Source organism: Channa argus, chromosome 5 (genome assembly GCF_033026475.1).
Source record: "Channa argus isolate prfri chromosome 5, Channa argus male v1.0, whole genome shotgun sequence".
NCBI lineage: Eukaryota > Metazoa > Chordata > Actinopteri > Anabantiformes > Channidae > Channa > Channa argus.
This window is the reverse complement of record NC_090201.1, coordinates 12657489-12677933: the sequence shown is the minus strand read 5'-3', so window position 1 is coordinate 12677933 and position 20445 is coordinate 12657489. Positions and strand designations below refer to the sequence as shown.

Genomic DNA, 20445 nt, shown 5'->3' with positions numbered 1-20445 from the left:
CTGAGTTGCTCTAAAATTCTATTCAAAACATCCTTGTGGAGTCTAGTCGGGATGGGGGTCTATTCAACATGTTAATTATTTAAGTGAAGCAATTGTTGACATTAGTTTATTGAAATCTGTAGGGGATAAGCATTAAGTATGAATGTGGTCTACAGCTGTTCTACATGAGGGTCCGTCTGTGACTTTTTTTGCAAAATACCATCACAACTAAACAAAGATATTTACCTTGCCAGAAAACAAAGCACCATAGTCTATCTTAAAAAATGACAAGGTTCTTATAAAATACTTAACTATTCATGCAGTCCTATACTCCAATCCAAAAGGTGGCGGTAGTGGCCCATGAAGCCTTGATGAATCCTTACAGGAAGAAAACATTCAGACTAGCAGAGATGCTAACGCTAACAGTCATACGTCAAATTTATGTTACCACTTAGCCATGTAGCTAGCAAACAAGTGTTGATTAAAAAGTGTAAGTACACTAGATAGATACGGCTTAACAGATCAGAAACCATAAAAAAGGACAGTAACAAAGAACGGTGAGTCATGAGAGCGGAAAGCTAGTTGTATTAGCTTCCCAATAAACAGTGTACAGTTAGAACGTTGTATTAGCTAAGCTAACGCTAACTAGCCATCACAATGCTAAACCAACGCTATTTTGATCACATTATGTTATCTTAGCAAGCAAGTTGAAGTGTCAAGTTGTCTGTGCAAGCTACTATTTTTATACTAAATTAATTTCATATTACTTATTATATATTAAAGGAAGTAGAGAGGTTAATTTGCTACGCTTAGACGTAAACAAAAGGCGTCGTTAAATCAATGCTACTTTTAACTGCTAAACAAAAACAGCAAGTTAAGTTAACTAATGTCAGTTAAAAATTATTCTCACATAACTCTAAAGTAGTGACATGTTCAATAAGTCATTCTGACACGCAGTTGGTGCCTGTACCTTATTATGCCTGTTAATATTAAGGCATGTAACAGCCGTGCTGGTTAGGTACCCAGCAGTTTTGTTGGGTATTAATTCATCTAAAAAAATACATGTGAAAGTGAGACTATATTTAAGTTAAGGGTTTTCCTGCTAATCTCATATTTACACAAATCTCTGCTTCCAGATACTCTTAAAATAGTAATTTTTATGTGCGACCTGGAACGATATATGTTCCATGGAAAGGAATGAATGGAGTGTTTAAAATATTTCCTTTTATCATCCACGTTATCATTGGCCAGATGCAAACAGGTGACTCTGTTGTCAGTGCTTCCATGCCACTAGCTGGTGCTCAGAGTCGGTCAGAAGATGAAGAGTCTCTCGGTGTAAAAGATGTGAAAAGGACGGCAACTCAAGCATTTGGGAGTGGTGTTCCCAAACGCAGAAGTTCCTCCAGGTTGGACATATTTCCCTGAATATTGCATACTTGGCAGTCAAATAGATATTAAAGTAGAACAATGGATATAGGTTTGTTTTAGTTCATCTGCAGATGGACTAAAGAGCTGTTTTGTACGTAACACTTCTCTCAGGTCAATAAAGAGGAAAAAGTTTGATGATGAGCTGGTGGAAAGCAGCCTTGTGAAGTCATCCAGCAGAGTCAAGGGCCCTCCTGTCATGGAGCCTGTCCGCTGTTCAGGGAGTGAACCTTCGTCGAGTGAGAAAAAAAAGGTACGTATGAATATAAAATCAACAGATTGCACCTTAGCTTTTGTACATTTGATGGTTATTTTTCTACCTTCAATACACCTTTTTCAGGTGACAAAGTCAGGAACTGCTCTCACGCCACCTCTGACTATGGTGATAAACCCTGCACCTATCACTAAAAGAGTGAAGAAAAGCAAGCAGCCTCTACATATAACTAAAGATCTTGGCCGATGGAAACCCACTGATGATCTGCTGCTTATTAACGCGGTTTTGCAGGTGAGTAGTGCAAAAGTTAGGATCATTTTGTTTTATATTAGTCTGTTTGTCAGTTTATGAAAAACCAATATGTGATGAGCATTGTGTTAATCTTGAGTTTGTTTGTTTGTATGTATGTTTCTCTAGACCACAGATTTAACCTCTGTTCATCTGGGGGTCAAGTTCAGCTGCCGTTTTACTTTGCGGGAAATTAAAGAGAGGTGGTATGCTCTGCTCTATGATCCAGTCATCTCAAAGTAAGCAGGCAGAAACTCTTATCGCTTACTCAGAGTTTCTATAGTTCACTTCTTTTTTTCTTCTTTTTTTTTTTACAATAACTTTATTTAATTCTCATTGTCCCTGTTGTCTGTCTGATAGGCTGGCATGGCAGGCTATGCGACAGCTTCACCCAGAAGCCATTGCAGCAATCCAAAGTAAAGCTCTCTTTAGTCAGAATGAAGAGGCATTGCTGGCCAAGATTGGTTCAGTAAGTAAAAGGATTAGTTAGGATGACCATAATTCTTTAGTAAAATATATGATGGCCATATATTAGCAACAGAGAATACTTTTTTTTTTTTTTAAAGCCCATGAATGCTAACAAGTGTATTTGTATTACCTTTATCACCTCAGACTAGTCAGCCCAAACTGGATGTGTTCCAAGATCTTTTGAGCAAACACCCAAGCGTTTTTCATCCATCTCGTACTCCCAAGAGTCTGCTGGTGCACTGGCAGCTGCTAAAACAGTACTACCTACTGGATGACCAGAGTGGTGAGTTAACATGTCTGCACATTTATAATGAACTTGTTTGGACGGCAGACAGACACAGGAGTATGACAAAAATGTAATGGTGTTTGCTGTCTAAGCAAAAAAGACAATTTTGAACAGTAAAAAAATGTGAAACTTGTAAGTATGTAGTTTGCTTTGAAAGCCCAGCATTACAAAATGAATTCTAGGCAAGCCAGACTAATGTCAAGTAGAATTAGAGGAATGGACCTAGGTGGTGTCCATTACAATAAGTTATTTACATTGTCAAAGCAGCTTGGTCAGACTTACTGCAAACAGAACTGCATATTTTTAAGGGTATTCAAAATAATTAAACCAAAAAACATTCACAACAGGCACTAGGAAAATATTCGAGTAGGTTCTTAAAATATAATTCTACAATAACAGATTTCACATAAAACGATAGTGAACTGTTGCTAATTTTGCTAAAGCAATGAATAGGTGCATCCCAAGAAAGGGAGAAGGTGGTGAATTGTGAATGCGAAGCAACATTGTAATTTGCATTGCATAAAAAGCTAATTTCCATCTCATAATATAGTATATCAGTTATTTGGGCAAATGATACCTTTAACTGAACAGTGCCAATAGCTGTAATCAGTCATTACTTTTAAAAGCTGACTGTGCCTCTGTAAAGTGGTAAATAAAAATCATGGTACCTAATAAAGACAACACCCTACTGAAATCAGCCATTCATCCAATTGATTGCATTTAATTCAGCTGTTCTCAAACTTAAAAATGTCATAGCCTAATTTCACATATAAAACTCTAAGTATTTATTCATAAATATTCTAGGGTAGTTACAAAAAGAATTACAAATAAAATACTTTTTTAATTGTAAATGGTCCTACTGCTTACCTGCAGTACCATCTTGGGCCTACACTTTGGAGAACACTACAATATGGTATACTGTGCCTAAAAAAGGATTCTTCACTATTGGGAGTTTTCACCTTTTGTTTTATTACAGCATGGAATCATGGTGTAAAAAGTATAATGTATGAGAAATACAGTGTGGGTTTTCTGAAATGGTGTAATGAGCTCTATAGTTATTAATCTTGTTTTTGGATGTCTTTTGCAGTCCAGCCCCTCCCTAAAGGGGACCAGGTCCTCAACTTCTCTGATGCTGAGCAGATGGTTGATGATGTAAAGTTAAAGTAAGACAATCTTTTCACTTTTTATTTCTTCACATTTTTGCTGTGTGTTAGTGTGTCTGTGTGTGTGTGTGTGTGTGGCAATGGATGATACACAGATGGTTGTCCTTCTACTCAGTGAAGCATTATATGTCCATGGGTTTCCAATACTGATCTGTTTTCTGCTGTTTCTCGTCACACAGGGAGAGCAGAGATGAGGTTTTGGAACATGGTAAGAAATCATCATATGTTAAACAGCATCATTTACAATGTGCGTCTGTGCATTATAACCAGCCATATCAGGAATAAAGGCAGATATACACAGTATTTGTCTAATTTTTGTATGTAATTAAAATTTCTGTTTTTAAAATTAGCTTTATTCTTCTTGGATTTTGGCTCAAAAAAGTATATATTAACTTGACATTTACGGATGTTGACCATAGGTGTTCTCTGTTTTGTTGTAAAAAGTTAACTACAAACTACCTTAAAGGACACCTTCACTGATTTTGAAATTGCTTCTTTTGCTTCTAGTCTGGGTAATACATGTACATAAATACAATTAAAACTCCCTTTGAATTCCCTGTATAAAAAAATTTCTCTACTTCTAGCTGAAAAAAGTGCCTCTAGATGACATCACTTGGAGGAATTTCAAATTATGTTATCTTGTTGATCCCACTATGGAGTCTGTAATCACAGGGAAATTACTCTCCATGATGACATCACCTGAACTCCTAATGATGAAAAACTCTCCCAGGAGATGTCATCTGGAGGAGCCTTTCAGCTAGAAACACAGAAATATTTTAATATAGGGAAGTTAAAGGAAGTTTAAAAGCATTAATGTACATTTACACACTAAACTAAAGCAAGTTGAAAATTGGTGAAGTCACCCTTTAATACAATTTGTCCTAAGTAACAATGGACATATAAATTCTAAATTGACGACGAAGCTGAAATTCTTCATGATAAGTTAATGACTAAGCTGAAGTCATAAGTTAGTTTAGTTATGGTTCGGCTGTGATAGTCAAATTCATGCATTCAGTTCTTAATACAGCTAACAATAAAGTCAGTTATTTTTCATTAACATATACAAGAAATTCCTTATTCCTAATAAATTAAAAAAATCCTTCTCTTTCATTTCAGAGCTGATGATATCTGATCGCCACCAGAAAAAGGAGATCAGACAGTTGGAGCAGGAGTTGCCTCGTTGGCAGGTCCTTGTGGACAGTATCACTGGTACACAACACTTTACCGATCAAGCATGTTACAGTTATGTTTGTTGTAAGGTGTTACGGATTGGTGTTCATGTGTTTTGGTGTGACCAGGAATGAGCATGCCTGACTTTGACAACCAGACACTTGCTGCGCTACGAGGACGAATGGTACGCTACCTAATGAGATCACGAGAGGTAAGTAGTCTTCTCTCAGAAATAGTTATTACAGAGATACAATGTGGAGATTTTTGTGTTTGAGTGAAAATAAAAATGTCTGTGAAGATTCTTTCACTGTAATGCTAATAATTGTTTTTAATTCACCTTGACACAGATTACTTTGGGCAGGGCAACCAAGGATAAACAGATAGATGTAGATCTGTCACTAGAGGGCCCTGCCTGGAAAATATCAAGAAAACAAGGTGGTTATCAGGCTGTAACATGACACACAAATACATGTTTAAAAACAGTTTCTATTTGGTTATTGAAAACAACAGAGAATAGAAACAGCAGAACAGAAACCAGATAAATATTATCACATTTTAAGTTTTCTGATCATATTTTTAGTTTTTTATTTCTATTTATTTTTATTTAAAATATTTTTGTGATATTTACTGTTATTTTCAAATATTTATACATTTGTATGCAACATTTTTAGTAATATCATTTGTATTTAGCCAGGATAATGAACAACAACACACAACATTTGAGTTATCTACAGTAGACATGTGAAAAGTATGCATTTATAGTTAGGCTGCTGGATGCTAAATAATAGTTTTATCTAGCAACATTTGATAAACCTGTGATTCTTCTGAGAGTAAACTTGTAGTAAGAGTTAAAGTTATAGTGCTTATGGTGGTGTTTACAGGAATTATTAAACTAAAGAACAATGGAGACTTCTTCATTGCCAATGAGGGCAGACGACCCATCTACATAGATGGCAGACCGGTCCTGTCAGGCAACAAGTGGAAACTCAACAATAACTCAGTGGTGGAGGTTTGTGGAGGGATTTAATCTAGTCATGTGTATTTGAGTGCTTCAGAGTGAGACATAGCTCTAACATACTGCATCTGTTTCTTCAGATTGCAGGTCTTCGCTTTGTGTTTTTAATTAACCTGGAACTCATCTCACTAATAAAAGCTGAAGCGGCCAAGATGACACAGCAGTGAAGGCCAGCAGAGGAGCTAGCACACAGGGCTTGCTAGCAGACAAATGGACAAGTCGCTTCTAAGGTTCTTATCTAGGTTAACAGCTGTTCTGACAAAGCACAGTAGTGTTACCAAGAATGGGACTACAACAAACATGCTAACCGGAATGTGAATAGTAAAACAGCTACATTTTACTTGGTGTTTGGACATTTTTCATGTTGTATTGTTGGCACTCTCATTGTAGAGCCCTGGTCTTTTTCCAGTTTCTCAGAATATGGTATTTAAATTCTGTAGTAAAGCTTTTTCAACATATTAAACTTGTATACACAGTTTTTCTGAGGTGCTCTTTAAAGCCCAGCCCACACTAAGTTTCACATAATAAAAGAAAACTGTGAAAACCAGCACATGATGATCCTGCCATATCTCCATCTGTAAAAGCTACATTTTCATTTTAACTGATGCAGTGACAGCAAGGACTGCTACAAAGCCCTATAGAGGACACAATATTCAGCATGAAACAAACTCCTTGTTCACTTGATGTATTCAGCTTGCTTCTGATAATTATTGAAATTCTGTAAGCACTTTTATTAAGGTAGCAATTTGCACACATCATTAACAACAAAACCATTTAAAGACATTTACAGCTCCAATACATTACTGGTTTACACTGTTGAGGCCAGAAAAACGGATATCGATTGTAACCTGAGAAAGCCTTTTAGGCCTCAAAATAAAAGTATTCTGGAAATAGAGGTATTTTACTAAAACCAGCACAGAGAAACAGAAAAAGAGCCATGACAAGCCCATTCTACAACTAAAGAGCCAGAATGGATTGATAGACCCAGTATACAGGGAAGAACCAATGTGGATCTGACAGTAAGAGGAGATAGAGGTTGATTTTCATATTAATTAAAAGAAAATGTATAAGTTTAGTTAATCATTAAAGAAGCATAGGAGAAAAATGGAGGAAAAAGGAACTACCTTGACAAAAATGGAATGATGGGGTCATTGTAATGAACAAATCTGTGGATTGCATAGTCGGTATCCGCCTGACTAGGCAAGACTGCTGTCCATGGGGCCTGGAGATGAGAACTCCAACATGAAGGAGGAAAAGAGATAATTGAATCATGCTGCAACCAAAGATTTTCAACAATCAATTTGTACAATTTTTGATTTTTACACTCTTCAATGAGAACCACCAAGGAGGTTGTACGTAGAATGATGTAAGTAAGTAGAATGAAGCCAAGATAGGGGAAGAACACTTTTATTATTTGCTGTTAGCTTTTGCGTCTGCTAAATAAAGTAAATCTGCAGTTAAAGTAAACGCTTCCTTGCTTTAATTGTAATTTTATAAGGTTTCCTTAGCCTCTCCTCGTTGATGAACTAAACTATTTTTAGAATGCAACTGTGGAACTGTGTGGATTGTTGGCTTGCTCTGTGGGTGGAAAGTCTGCTTGATCACTCTCTTCCATCTTTTGGAATGGTTTATTTGAGAAATGTTTCAATGGGTAGCACGATACTCTGGCCCATTCACAACTAACATGAACAGGTCAAAAGTTAAGTTACACATAAATGAAACCCAAAATAACCAAACCAAAACCAATTCAGAAAATCTACTACTGCGTTTAAAATTGTAAAATGTAGCATGTGGGTTAAAAATAGTGTCATCAAAACACAGATGGTGCAGGCCAGGGAATCTGCTGTTGCCATAGCAACATACTCCTAAATCTGTATGTGCTGCAGGTTATGTTTCCACTGCATACTCCAAACCTGACATGTCTCATACAGGCAAAGTTTAGACAATTTATACAGCCCTCAACCACATTTTACACAAAAGTGGTCAAATCCAGACAATTTACAACAACATTCATTTGTCTTTTATCATTTAAGGTTGCTAGACTTTCAGCAGGGAACACCCCAGACTGAATTGAGGGAAGATTGTAAAGAGCAATGGAAACTGGGAAGAGTGTCAGTGAATTTTGTGTTTATTTTGTCTACAGATACAGAGGTTCAATTTCCTCCGTTGCTTGGCCTCTGGCTGTAGCATAATGAACCAATCCCTGTGCACGTTACGCCAACTGAAGCAGCATAGTCCAGGCCCACTGGTGAGAGGGCAAAAGTTGCTACTTTATTGTTCTCATAGTGCGCTTAATTACGTCCATAGTTGCATCATAAAAGAGGGCTGTTCTTTTTCCTTCAACATTTATACTTTTCTGCCTGTACCTGTTTCCACGGGTGCTGGACCATGTTACAGAAGTCTCACTGTCATCCTTGCAGCCCCGAGGTGAGTGGGGGCACCGTGGTTTCCGCACTATAAGAAATGTCTGTGAAATTAACATTAAATTGATGTAAAATCATTACATCAAAAAATGTAAAGAGAAAAACACTAATGCATTGTTTAATTTACAGTAGAATTGTGTAAGGTGGCGAACAAAACACAGCTGTTAATTCTAAGGTAAATATATGTTAAAATATATATTTTATTGTATAATTGACAGAATACTGTATGCTAAACACATAAAAACTGTAATATAAAAACCAATTCAATACAGTTAAAATTACCTAATGAACAAGACTTAAAAACAAGATGGTGTTAATATAAAGATTTTTGTCCTTTTTTTTACAGAAAGAAACTGCATTACAATCTACAAAATCATGTGCTTTACTTTACGGATAAGAATGTGAAAAATTACACTAGAATTATGTAAATAGATTGCATTGCATAGCCTTTAAGAGATATTATACTTCCAAAAAGGGAAGTCATAAGTAATTGGAACTAATACATTTTGAAACATTTGAGTGTCACATTGGGTACAATGGGCAGCATGGCAGTGTAGTGGTGGGTGCTGCCACCTCACAGCTAGAAGGTTGTGGGTTTGCATCCCTGGCAAACCATGGCCTTTCTGTGTGTGTGTGTGTGTGTGTGGATTTCCTCTAAGTACTCTGATTTCCTCCTCTAACTTCAACTTTATTTATATAGCGCCCAATTCAGAACAAAGTCATCTCAAGGCACTTTACAGAATAAAGTCAAGACTCTAAAGGTGTGTAGAGAGAACCCAACAATTCCCCCTTGAGCAAGCCCTAGGCAAGGTGGAGAGGAAAAACTCCCTTTAACAGAAGAAATCTCCAGCAGAACCAGGCTCAGGGTGGGGGGCCATCTGCCTTGATGGGTTGGGGTGAGTGGGAAGTGAAGAGAGAAAAGAAAAGGCAAAAAAAGCAACAACAAAACATTGGGCAGGTTGGTAGGACCAGTAGCTGCACACTGGAAAACACACAGCTTCAAAGCCCAGGGACACCTGCAAAGAGGCACAGAGATAGGGGGACAGAGAAGGACAAAGACAACTACGGCAGAAACACACAAAGTTAATGTCATACAGTACTGACAATTGTGGGGAGCTGGTTCCACAGGAGAGAAGCTTGATAGCTAAAGGCTCTGCCTCCCGTTCTACCTTTGGAAATCCTGGGAACCACAAGTAGGTCTGGATTCTGAGATCGAAATGGCCTACTGGGATAATATGGTGCTGTGCGGTCCATTCAGAGCTTTATATGTAAGAACAGGGTTTTAAATTCTATTCTAAATTTAATGGGAAGCCAATGGAGAGAAGCTAGTGAAGGTGAAATATGATCTTTCTTGCTAGTTTGGATTAATTGCAGGCTCTTTAGGGAGTTACTGGGACATTCTGAAAGTAGGGAATTGCAGTAGTTCAACCTAGAAGTAACAAATGCATGGACTGGTTTTTTGGCATCACTTTGAGACAGGATGCTCCTAATTTTGGCAATTTTCCGTTGGTGGAAGAAGGCTGTTCTAGATTGTCTTATATGTGAGGTAAGGGACAAATCCTGGTCAAAAATAGCTCCAAGGTTCCTTGCAGTAGTACTGGAGGCCAGACTTATGCCATCTAGAGTAACGATATGGTTGGACATCATATTACTGAGATTTTTAGGACCAAATACTATGACTTCAGTTTTGTATGAGTTTAAAGGTAAAAAATTGTGGGACATCCAGGCCTTTAGGTCTTGTAGGGATGCTTAAAGCTTGATTAACTGATTTTTTTCATCTGGTTCCATAGATAGATATAGCTGGGTATTATCAGCATAGCAATGAAAATAATGGAGTGTTTTCTAATAATGTTGCCTAAAAGAGACATATATAAATTAAAAAGTATTGGTCCTAACACAGAGCCTTGTGCAACTCCATAGCTAACCTTTGTGCGCATGGAGGATTCATCATTAACATTAACAAATTGAAATCTATCAGATAGATAAGATTTAAACCAACCAACGTAACACGTTATTATAGTAAGAAAGTATTTGTGTGACTTGTCACTGTATGTAGTGTTTCGTTTGTATGTAATCTGTAGCAGCTATAGCTCAGTTTGTAAGGCAGTCGTCCACGACCATAGGGTCAGTGTTTCGATTCCCCTTAAGCGGCCATTTAACTAAACCATACCCTGAATTTTTACTGCCTAAACCTAGCCAATATTGTTGTAGCATAACCTTACCCTAAGATAGTTTTTTCTAACCATAACACAGTTTTGTGTGTATGTAAAGTCACTTCAATGACATCAAATGGTGGGGCTCCTGAAGTGTCCTTTAGTGATGCCTAACTCAGCTGTCATTGGGCAAGAGGCGGGGTACACCCTGGACAGGTCTCCAGTCTGTCTCAAGGCCTACACAGAGAGACATACAACCATTCACACTCACATTAACACCTACAGGCAATTTAGAATCACCGAAGTAACTGAAGTACCTGGAGGATACAGCTGGCTGTGGCTTTAGACCAAGGGGCTTGTAGCTGTGAGGCAACAGCGCTAACGATTTCACCACTGTGCTTCCCAAAGATATTTCTCCCATTACATTAATCTTAACCCAGTAATATTTACAATTAGTTAATGTTAAATATCTCAGTGAAAATGTACAGTAAAGTCTGTTATGCTTATGATAAAGTGACTGAAAAACTGTATGTCCAAAAAACATAAAATGATTTTTTTATAATAAAAAAAGCAGCTTATGTCATAATGAGATATTTCAATTTAATGGACTTTCTGAAACACTGAGATAATTTTCATGGCTGTTTAAGGTGACAATGTAATACTTATGTTCTATACAGTAGCTGTTAATTTGTTTTACATTTTTCATGATACAATGAAAAATTTCTTAAGTTAATTGATTATGGGTATTTTAAATGTAACAGTTATCGTTTTCAATTTTGTGACATTCCCGCAAAAATAAACGCTCTCGTTTCAAGTTGAGCTAGTCTCGTCAAATCACAGAGCAGCAGCGTTTTTTCCCGTTCTCTCATTGGACTACTTGATTATCGCGGGAGCAGCAAATTTGTCACTGCCTCCGTCTATGGGCGAAGTGCGCGCCCAGTCTGCTGCTGAATGGATTTGTCTGTACGGGAGGACGTAGCATTGGCTGGTAACCTAACAATTAATTTTCTTTAAGCTTGAAACACATAACATTTTTTCAGCAAAATACTAGCTTATGGTTTTGAGCGAGGGTTTACTTTGTAGTTTAGAATAAGGCTCACTGACTGGGTCTGTCTAATTAGTGGACGCATGAACTTGGACTGGTGTTTTTTTTTTTGCAGCATTATTCGAGGGTGAAAATGTTCTAGGGTGAAAACGGACGGTTTTTACTGGTAGTCTGATTATAAATGATTAACATTATCTGCTGTTTTTGCAACAAAACACTACAGATTTCGAGGGTTATTTGCTGCATTGTAGAGTTCATAGGAACGAACCCCATTGTTTTTTCACATGTGTCGGCACACACTGCAAGCGGACATTTTGTACTTGCACAGCTTTTAAAGCTAATTGCTATCGAGTTCACAATGTGCCTGCTCCCTCTGGTTGTGCTAGAGCAGTTGTTACAGATTTCAAATGTGCAATTTCGCTCTGTGCGCACCAAAACACAGTGAAAGAACTGATATCCCACTTAAAGCAGCATGTAGTGGAGGGGCGAGCTGTGGCGTGTCCAGTAGCTGGTTGTAAAAATACGTTCACCGTGAAATCCTCATTCACTGCACATATGTCCAGGAAGCATAAAGCATAAGTGACATCTACAGGGAAGCTATTTTCTGTTGTCACTACGTGTGAAGATGTTTCCCAGAGCTTAAATGATGTAACAACAAATGAAAGCACTGATTTGCCAGAATTTCAGTGAGACCTTTCTTAGGAATATATGTTTGTTCTATCTAAAACTGCAAGGGCAGCACCTTCTTCCCGCCTCAACAATACAGACGATTGTTGAAAAGATGCAAAATCTGCATGAGATGGAACAGGATTACAGTTTAAGCTACATTTACTTTTAAAAATGACATGGGTGTAACAGATGATGCTATTGCTAAAATTATTGATTGATTGTGTAAAGGATTCAGATTTCTTCTCTGTCTGTCATCAGGGGCCGCTGAGAACAACATATACAAGAGCTCAGACATTCAAAAAGATATTCAAATACATTGGGCCTAAAAAAGTAATGTTAGGAAGAGATGAAAATATGGTGCAAAAGTTTGCTTACTACATACCAGTGAGAGAAACGTTAAAAAGCTTATTAGAATCAGGATTCTGGAAGAATTTGTCCCAAAGGTTTTGTGAAACAGACTCAGAGGATTTTTGTGACATAAGTGGTGGCCAAAACTTTAAGACCAACAAGTTCTTCACAGAAAATCCAGGATGCCTAAAACTAATTCTATACCAGGATGCCTTTATACCAGGATGCCTTTGAAATTGTGAATCCCCTCGGCTCTGCTAAGAAGAAGCACAAGGTTGTTGCAGTCTATCTTTCTGTGGCAAGTTTACCTACTCATATGCGGTCCAATACTGATTACATGTCTCTTGTACTACTTTGTGGAGAGAATGACCTAAAACAATTTGGAAGTGCTAAGATTGTCTCTGAGATGTTGGTAGATTTAAAAGAGTTGGAGGACAATGGGATAACTATAGGTAATGAAACAATCAAAGGGGCTCTGTATTGTATTGCTGGTGACAATTTGGGTTCACATAGCATCGTTGGATTTACTGAAGACTTTAGTAATTCTCAGTACTTTTGCCGGTACTATGAAATCACACAAAGTGAATTTCAAAGTGATGATCCAAATGTATGTGGCCCACAGCGTACTCCTGAGAATTATGATTCTGCTGTTGGTGATCTACAAATCAAAGACGTCCAGAACAGCAAAGGCATAAAGGTAAACTCAGTTTTCAATGTTCTGAAATCATTCCATGTTTGCCAGCCTGGCCTCCCACCTTGTTTAGGTCACGACATATTTGAAGGTGTCTTATCCTATGATGTTGCACTGTACCTGAAGTACTTTATAAGAAAAAGAAATGGCTTACATATTCGCTTTTGAACCGGCCCATGAAGCAGTTTAAGTACAAAGGATCTGATACTCTCACAAAGCCATGTGCTGTCAACTCTGAAGCATCCAAGCTTTCAGGTTAGGCCGTTCAAAGTTGGAATTTGTTAAGGTTGCTGCCTGTATTAATTGGTCACAAAGTGCAAAATCCAGAAGATGATGTGTGGCAGTTAAATTAAAGATATAGCCCTAATAGCCCTAATTTTGAAATTTGGTCCCTTGATTCGATTGTGAACAATGCGTTTTGAAAGTAAACACAGCTACTTCAAGAGGTGTGCCAGACATCTCAAAAACTTTAAAAACCTTTGCTCAACTTTATCTGAAAGACATGAGATGTTTCAGACATATCTTTTAGCTGGATCAGGATGCAGACAGCATCTGCAAGTCAAAGACAGTTGTACCGCTTACCTCAACATTTACAGTGATGCATTTAAAGAAGCATTAAGAGAGTTTGACTTTACAGGAAACAATACTAGCGTTTCCACAGAAATAAAGTATAAAGGCACATTATATAAAAAGGGGGATTTCCTTGTGTCAAAAAAATGAGGAGTCCATGGAATTTGGTGAGCTGCTCATCATTTTAATTAAAAATGATGAAGCTGTCTACTTGCTAATGGATATGCACAAAGCTGATTATCATTCTGAATACCATTTGTACTTGGTGACAAAACAGAGTATAAGGTTGCAATGTTTTAACATTAATGACTTGGTAGATTTTTATCCATTACCATCATACGTTCTTAACAGCCACCAAGTCATTCCGCTAAAACACAGTTTGTTATCAAAATAAATGTGATCTTTGCCATTGTAGTAGAGAAACCGTAGTATTGCACATATATACCTACAGACATGGAAAGTGTTTTTTTTTTTCTTCCTCTAGATGTACCGAGATTAAAAGTGTAAAGATGAGGCTTCTCTCATCTGTAGAAATGTTGTTACTCGACAGAATGTCTTAATTTATTTTGTCGTCTTTCATTTGTAACCTTGAAAATCTGTCATACTTTTTTGATTCCAGAAATGATGGAGCATTTGAGCAAACATTTCTATGCACCGCCATCACTGAGGTCATGCCTGACCTTCCAGAAGCAGGGAAAGATATTCTTGAAGAAACCTTACAGCTCCTTGGGGTGGAGACGCATGATGATTTTTCGTTTGAGGAAGGCGATTTGCTGTCATTATTGAGGCCAATTCATGCTTGCAAATTCCTTGCTGCTTGGAAGCTGAAATGTAAGTTAAGTATTGCAGTACGGAAGGCATTCAATGGCCAAAATAGTCTTTGTAAAAGATTGAGAAATATAAAAATATTTCTGTTTCTGTGTGCTTTGCAGGCCAGACACCTGAAACTAGTAGCTCATCTGTCCATGCCTCGCCAGGACCTGTAACATCCTTGCAGTCTCTTTCACCCAGAAGTTCTTCCTCAGCCCCCTCCAACAGCAGCCAAAGCCCAGGTGTAGACTGGATGGATACTTTTATGATACCAAGTTCCCAGAAGAACTGATGCAATCATTGGAGAGAGGGAAAAGACCAAGCCCACAAATGAGAAGGGAGATGGTCCGGATTTTGGTTCGCGAGATGATGCAAGTAGATTCTTGCATGAGTAAAAGGAATACTACTGAATTTGCCGAAAAGATTGTGGCTAAATATCCAAAAGATGTTGTAGAGGGAGATGTGATTGGCCCAGGGTATCACTCTCTAGTCAAGCAAATGCAAAATAGGATAGAGAATGTGAGACTGCCTATGACCCCAAAAATAAGAAAACAAAGGCATCGCACTGATGATTCTGACACAGACGAAGCCGCTCCAGAGCAAAGAGCAGCAATTCAAGACACTTATGGATGCATTAACTGGGATTTAAAATTCCTTCCCCGTGGAGAGACTGGAGGTCAAACGTCTAATGAAATTGACTTTCTACACACAGTGTAAACAGGTCAAATAGGGGACAAATATAAAACACCTTCAGGAAGAGCGGCCATTTTGGTTCAAGGAACTTGGCTTTACTTTTAATTTTTTTGAAAATGTTTAAGTCCAAATTGTTTCATGAAATGTTTCCTGAACATTGTCCCATCGTAATTTTTATTTAATCGTGTGTTTGTATATGCTTGCTTTTGTTTTTTAGGACAATCCTGCATTTCCTCAAGACGTTTTATGCTGAGTGTTGAAACATTGTGCATGACAATATAACCTGCATCGTTTCTGCCCTGTGCATGATTTTTAGGAGCTATTATTGCTTTAACATCCATTACCCATCACAGCTGGCATCAACCCTGGAGTTTTTGCAGAGCTGTGTCTTTTAGATGGCTTTATCCATGCAAGTGTGAGGAGGTGTGCAGAAACCTTCTAAGGTTATGACTCTCGACCTAAAAGAACTAGTAATGCACTTGGGCATGAAAGCAGGATTAGGTCGGAGAACAGCCAGACTGAAATCCCCACGAATTGAGAGACGCTCCAGGGAGACTGAAAGGGCAGAGAGGTTACTCACTCTCTTCATGGAGGTGAGAGTTAAGAGAAGCACCGTCTTCCATGACAGGAGCCTGAGGGGAACCTTGTCCAGTGGCTCAAACGGGGGAGGCAAAATAGGCCGCTGCTGCCTCACACCCCTTAAGAAACGTTTCAGCAGGCGGTGACTGAAAACAGACCTGTCTGCAAATCCCTCATGACATCAGGAGATCGCAGCGGCCTAGGTCTTCACAGTGCCGAGGGATAAGCCTCTGTCCACAAGGGTCTGAAGAAAAGACAGAACTTGAGAAGAGGACATGAAGGGACAGACACGCCCCTCTCTGAGGACCAGCGCTGAAAAGATGACCACTTTGCTACATAGGAGGAAGTGGTGGATGCCGCCCTCACACCCTAAATGGTGGCCACCACGCAGGGTAAAAACCCCTGGTCGCCTAGGCACTCCCTCTCAGGGGCCAGACCCACAGGCGCTGAAGCAGAACTGGGGGGCTGCGGATCATCCCGTTGGGCTAAGACAGCACGTCCGCACGCCATGGGCAGGCCTGGCAGGCGTTTCCCCAGGAGATCGGACAGCTCTGACATAAGAGCTGTCGTCTGGGCTGGGGATAAAAGCTGGGTTTCTAGGATCCCCGCGAAGCTCGGCGGGGGTGTGGCAAACTGGAGAGAATAACCCTTCCGTATTATTCTGTCCATCCATTTCTCCAACACACACAGTTGCCTCCACTGATGGTAAAGTTCCGACAACGGGTGTGACAGCGTTCGTCTGCTATAGTGGCAGCTAGCCAACGTTAGGCCCTCTCCGCCGCTGCTCGGGGAATTAGAGCAAAAAGGACGCAGGGTGGACGGGAGAGAGTGACTGTCTATCGGGAAAGCCCCAGCTGTAGCTGAACAGCTAGGCGGGCCAGTGGGGAGGGACGTTGTATGGAGCTTAGGAGAGAAAGTGTGCTGCTTAGCAAGAACTAGCCGGCTCGTAAAGTTAGCACAGCGGCTAACAACGAGCGGGCTGGGGTATTCTGGTTATAGGCAGCTTTGCCCTCTAGGAGATGTTTGGTTTTATTGCAAAAACAAACAGAACAACCACATTTAGAACAAAGAACAATTAAATCACACATGTCCCCCCCAACCTGTCGGAATCTCCTCTGCTTCCGGGGAGGCTCCACCGGAGGGCGAGACCATGAACAAGCCAACTTGCGAGGCTAGGCAGGTCTGGGATGTGATGCTTCCGCCTTGGGGGCAGGTGGAGGAGTTGGAGGAGCGTGCTGCACCGAAGCAGGTCGCGAAGCGGGGCACTGTGAGAAAAATCCGGCGGAGCACGAGGGAGCCATGACGTGGCGCAAATTTTCTCCGCTTCTTCTGAAGCCGTTTGCATCTCTTTAACAAGGTGCTGAAAGTGGGAACCAAACAGACCATCAGGGCTGATGGGTCTCTCCAGCACATCCTTCCTGAGGGCCTCTGGGATGGAGCCAGACGTTCCTCGTGATCATAGTTTGCCGTGCCGAGATGCGCGCCGAAGCGATTGCTATCGGGGCACACATGGCGAGGATGGTGCTGGAAAACTTGCTGATCTCTACGGCGTATTTGTCGGGAGGAGCATCACGTAGCAGAGCCAGTTCAGAGACTACATTAGGTAACGCGCACTGATGTGAGCGGTCAGCGAGGCGGGCCGTCAAGGTGTCCTTAGAAGTGGGTGGAGCGGGGTGTCGGGCGCCTCTGAGGTTACACTTGACTCCGAAGAGAGCGGCGAGGCTCGGTTCCAGGATTGGGACTGGGGGGAAGCTGTCATCAGTGAGACCTTTCACCTTAAAGATAGGAGCAAAGGAGGAAACTGTAGCTTTTAGTTTTGCCGGCTCGTTGGCAGATCCGTGTACGTAGGCGGCTACCGTAGGGAATAGCGGCCAGTTAGTAACAGGCCGGGATGCTCGCCCGGGGTTATAGCAGCCAATGGCAGCTTCCTGGGGTGGCGTCGTGGCATCCTCCGGCGCAGAAAGATCAATGTGAGTGCTGGCGATCTTAATGATGTCTGGAAGCTCTTGCAGTAGCTGGACCATGGCGGGGAGCGGCGTAGATGATTCAGAGTTAGGACGTAAAGGGTAGCTCGGAGGGTGCTGCTCCAGCCCTGCAGGTGGGAGAGGGGGGAGCAGGGGGGAACCCGAAGGGGAGCCGTGAGATGAGTCGTCTGACCCCGGCTCCTGTAGATGTTGCTAAGTAAGCAGGCAGTCAGGAGGCTCAGTGTCAAGGACATCGTTCAGAGTCCAATGCTGGTTCGGGGCTCAGAGAAAAAAATCAGCCCAGGAGAGTAGGGTGTCCTCAGGGAGAAGCCTGCAGAACATGCAGGAAGCCCGCTTGGTAAGAGCGAGGTCCACATGCCGGGTTCAATGTAGCCATCATCGCCACCAGAGGTGCTGCCGCTGTGTCGTTCTTTAGAGGGCATATTATATTTAGTAGGAAATGCTCTTTAGCTGGCACAAGGCTGAAGGAAAACGAGGGAAGAAGTGCTACAGTCACTGCTCTCTTAAGGTGTGATTGTGAACGTAACTGAGCGCACCATGAGAGCCATAATGTAGCAACTTTTGACCCACTCACCGGTGGGCGTGGACTATACTGCTTCAGTTGGCATGAGCACGCAGGGATTGGTTCATTATGCTATAGCCAGAGGGCAAGCAACATAGGAAATAGAAACAGTAGTTTTTAATTCAGTTGTTACTGAGTTTTAATATTGTTGTATTTCATCTTTTTTATGTCTTTTTCATTTTTAATGGCTTGTTTAAAGATGTTCATATTTTTGTACAATTCTATTTAGTCTAAGGAAATGCAATCCTTAAGGGAGGAAAAATAAGAGTTAGAATACTTTGAATAACAAAATTTTAAAAAGTAATTATGCAGTGACGGTCCAAGCCCGGTAGAAATTGGGGAGGTTTGCGTAAGAAAGGGCATCCAGCGTAAAAAAAAAAAAAAAAAAAATGCCAAATCAACATGCGAACAATGATCCACTGTGGCAACCCTGAACTCACGGGATAAGCTGAAAGGATAAAAAAATAAAAATGTATGTAATAAATTGAGTATTTACTGTGACATTTTTTTGAGGAAAGCCTCCCCCACTTTTTTCCCAACTTTGGTATTTCAGTTCAAAAAGCAGGATTTCAAATATATCACATGCTTTGTTTTTTACATAACACAAATACATATGTTGAGAATTAACTTGAATGAAAATAATTTTTGTTAACTGTTTTGAGATGAATAAATTCTTGAAATGGCAAGGTTTTTTTTTATTTCTTTTTGCACAATAACTCCATGCTTGAGCTGTGTTCCCTGGGTTATATTAAGATTTCTGGTGCAAGTCAAATATAAAAGGACAATGCAGTGTAAATAAATGAGCCAACCTGCATGTAATGTATGTATAGAAACTATTTTGGACAGAGCAATGATCATAGTGGTCTTTAGTTTTTCAGATTGATACTGAAAATGATTCAGAACAGAATTTTATGCCTTTAAACTTTTCTGTAAAACTCTTATCATTATAACTGGAGAAGACACTACATTCTACACAACATTTGATTAAAATTTACAGAATAATTCAGTTAAAAGACAGCCTTATAAAGAGGCTTTTACAGTACAATTGTGTTGCATGTTGGGTGTTTTTCAGTAAAATAAAATGGGATTTAATGCAAAATAAGCGACAACTGTACATAAATATTACTGAAAGAATCTGTAGTTTTTACAGCATTGTCATGTTAATACAGCAGATAGGAGCCGTTATAGTTGCAGGTTTAAAATGTAAATTTTCTGTAGAATTTCAACAGTTTTGAAGTGTAAAATGTACATTTGTTCCTGTAGAGGTGTTAACAGTGGTACTTTTTTTTTACAGAAATATTCTGGCAACCACAGCTGCCGATATTTTTCCATTAAAAACAACAGTTTTTTTGTTACAGTGCGGATCTCTGCCAGACGCTGGCAGTCCAGCTCTGGGAGCTCCCGTGGCATGCGGACATGCTGTCTTAGGGTTCCTCTGTTGTGCTTGTATCAGTGGAGGACATCTGCCTGGTGGCATCACGATCCTCAACTCATTCTCTCCTCCTTTTCTGTCTTTGAGACATTTTACGCCCCTCCCTCTCCAATTGAGTGCTTTCCAACTGCCGGAGTGCCCATTCTGGTGAAGGTTAGTTTGTCTTGTCTTTCTATCCTGGTCCCCAGACCCCCTTTCTTTCAGGCACCTGAGGGAGCAAGAGGTTGGTTTGAGGGAAGAAGTGATATGAACGCCCCTCTTTTACGATGCGACTGCATTTGTAATTAAGCGCACCAGGAGACCAATAAAGTAACAATTTTTGGCCCTCTCACCACAGGGGGTGGTCTATGCTTCTTCAGTTGGGGGAAACGCGCACAAGGAAGGGTTCACTATGCTACATCCAACATAGTCATAGAAGTTGGGGTTACAAACGTTATCCCCTCAATCGTAGTATTCCTGTTAATTTCCTATCAACAA

The 20445-nt window shown here is 40.0% G+C and overlaps 1 protein-coding gene and 1 long non-coding RNA gene across 2 annotated transcripts; both read left to right on the top strand.

Annotated features, from left to right (window-relative positions):
- Window positions 1-355: 355 nt before the first annotated feature.
- mcrs1 (microspherule protein 1) lies at window positions 356-6555 on the top strand. The gene is made up of 14 exons (XM_067505674.1): window positions 356-536; window positions 1231-1385; window positions 1519-1657; window positions 1745-1909; window positions 2036-2145; window positions 2267-2375; window positions 2519-2657; window positions 3748-3823; window positions 4003-4031; window positions 4940-5032; window positions 5122-5204; window positions 5341-5428; window positions 5875-6002; window positions 6089-6555. Exons 2-14 carry the CDS (start codon window positions 1231-1233, stop codon window positions 6173-6175), a joined length of 1401 nt encoding a protein of 466 aa, XP_067361775.1. The 5' UTR covers window positions 356-536; the 3' UTR covers window positions 6176-6555.
- Window positions 6556-11505: 4950 nt separating this feature from the next.
- Window positions 11506-19154, top strand: LOC137128242 (uncharacterized). Its single transcript, XR_010914526.1, has 4 exons — window positions 11506-11572; window positions 13269-13343; window positions 14527-14738; window positions 14840-19154. It is a non-coding gene; the product is annotated as an uncharacterized lncRNA (long non-coding RNA).
- Window positions 19155-20445: the final 1291 nt, after the last annotated feature.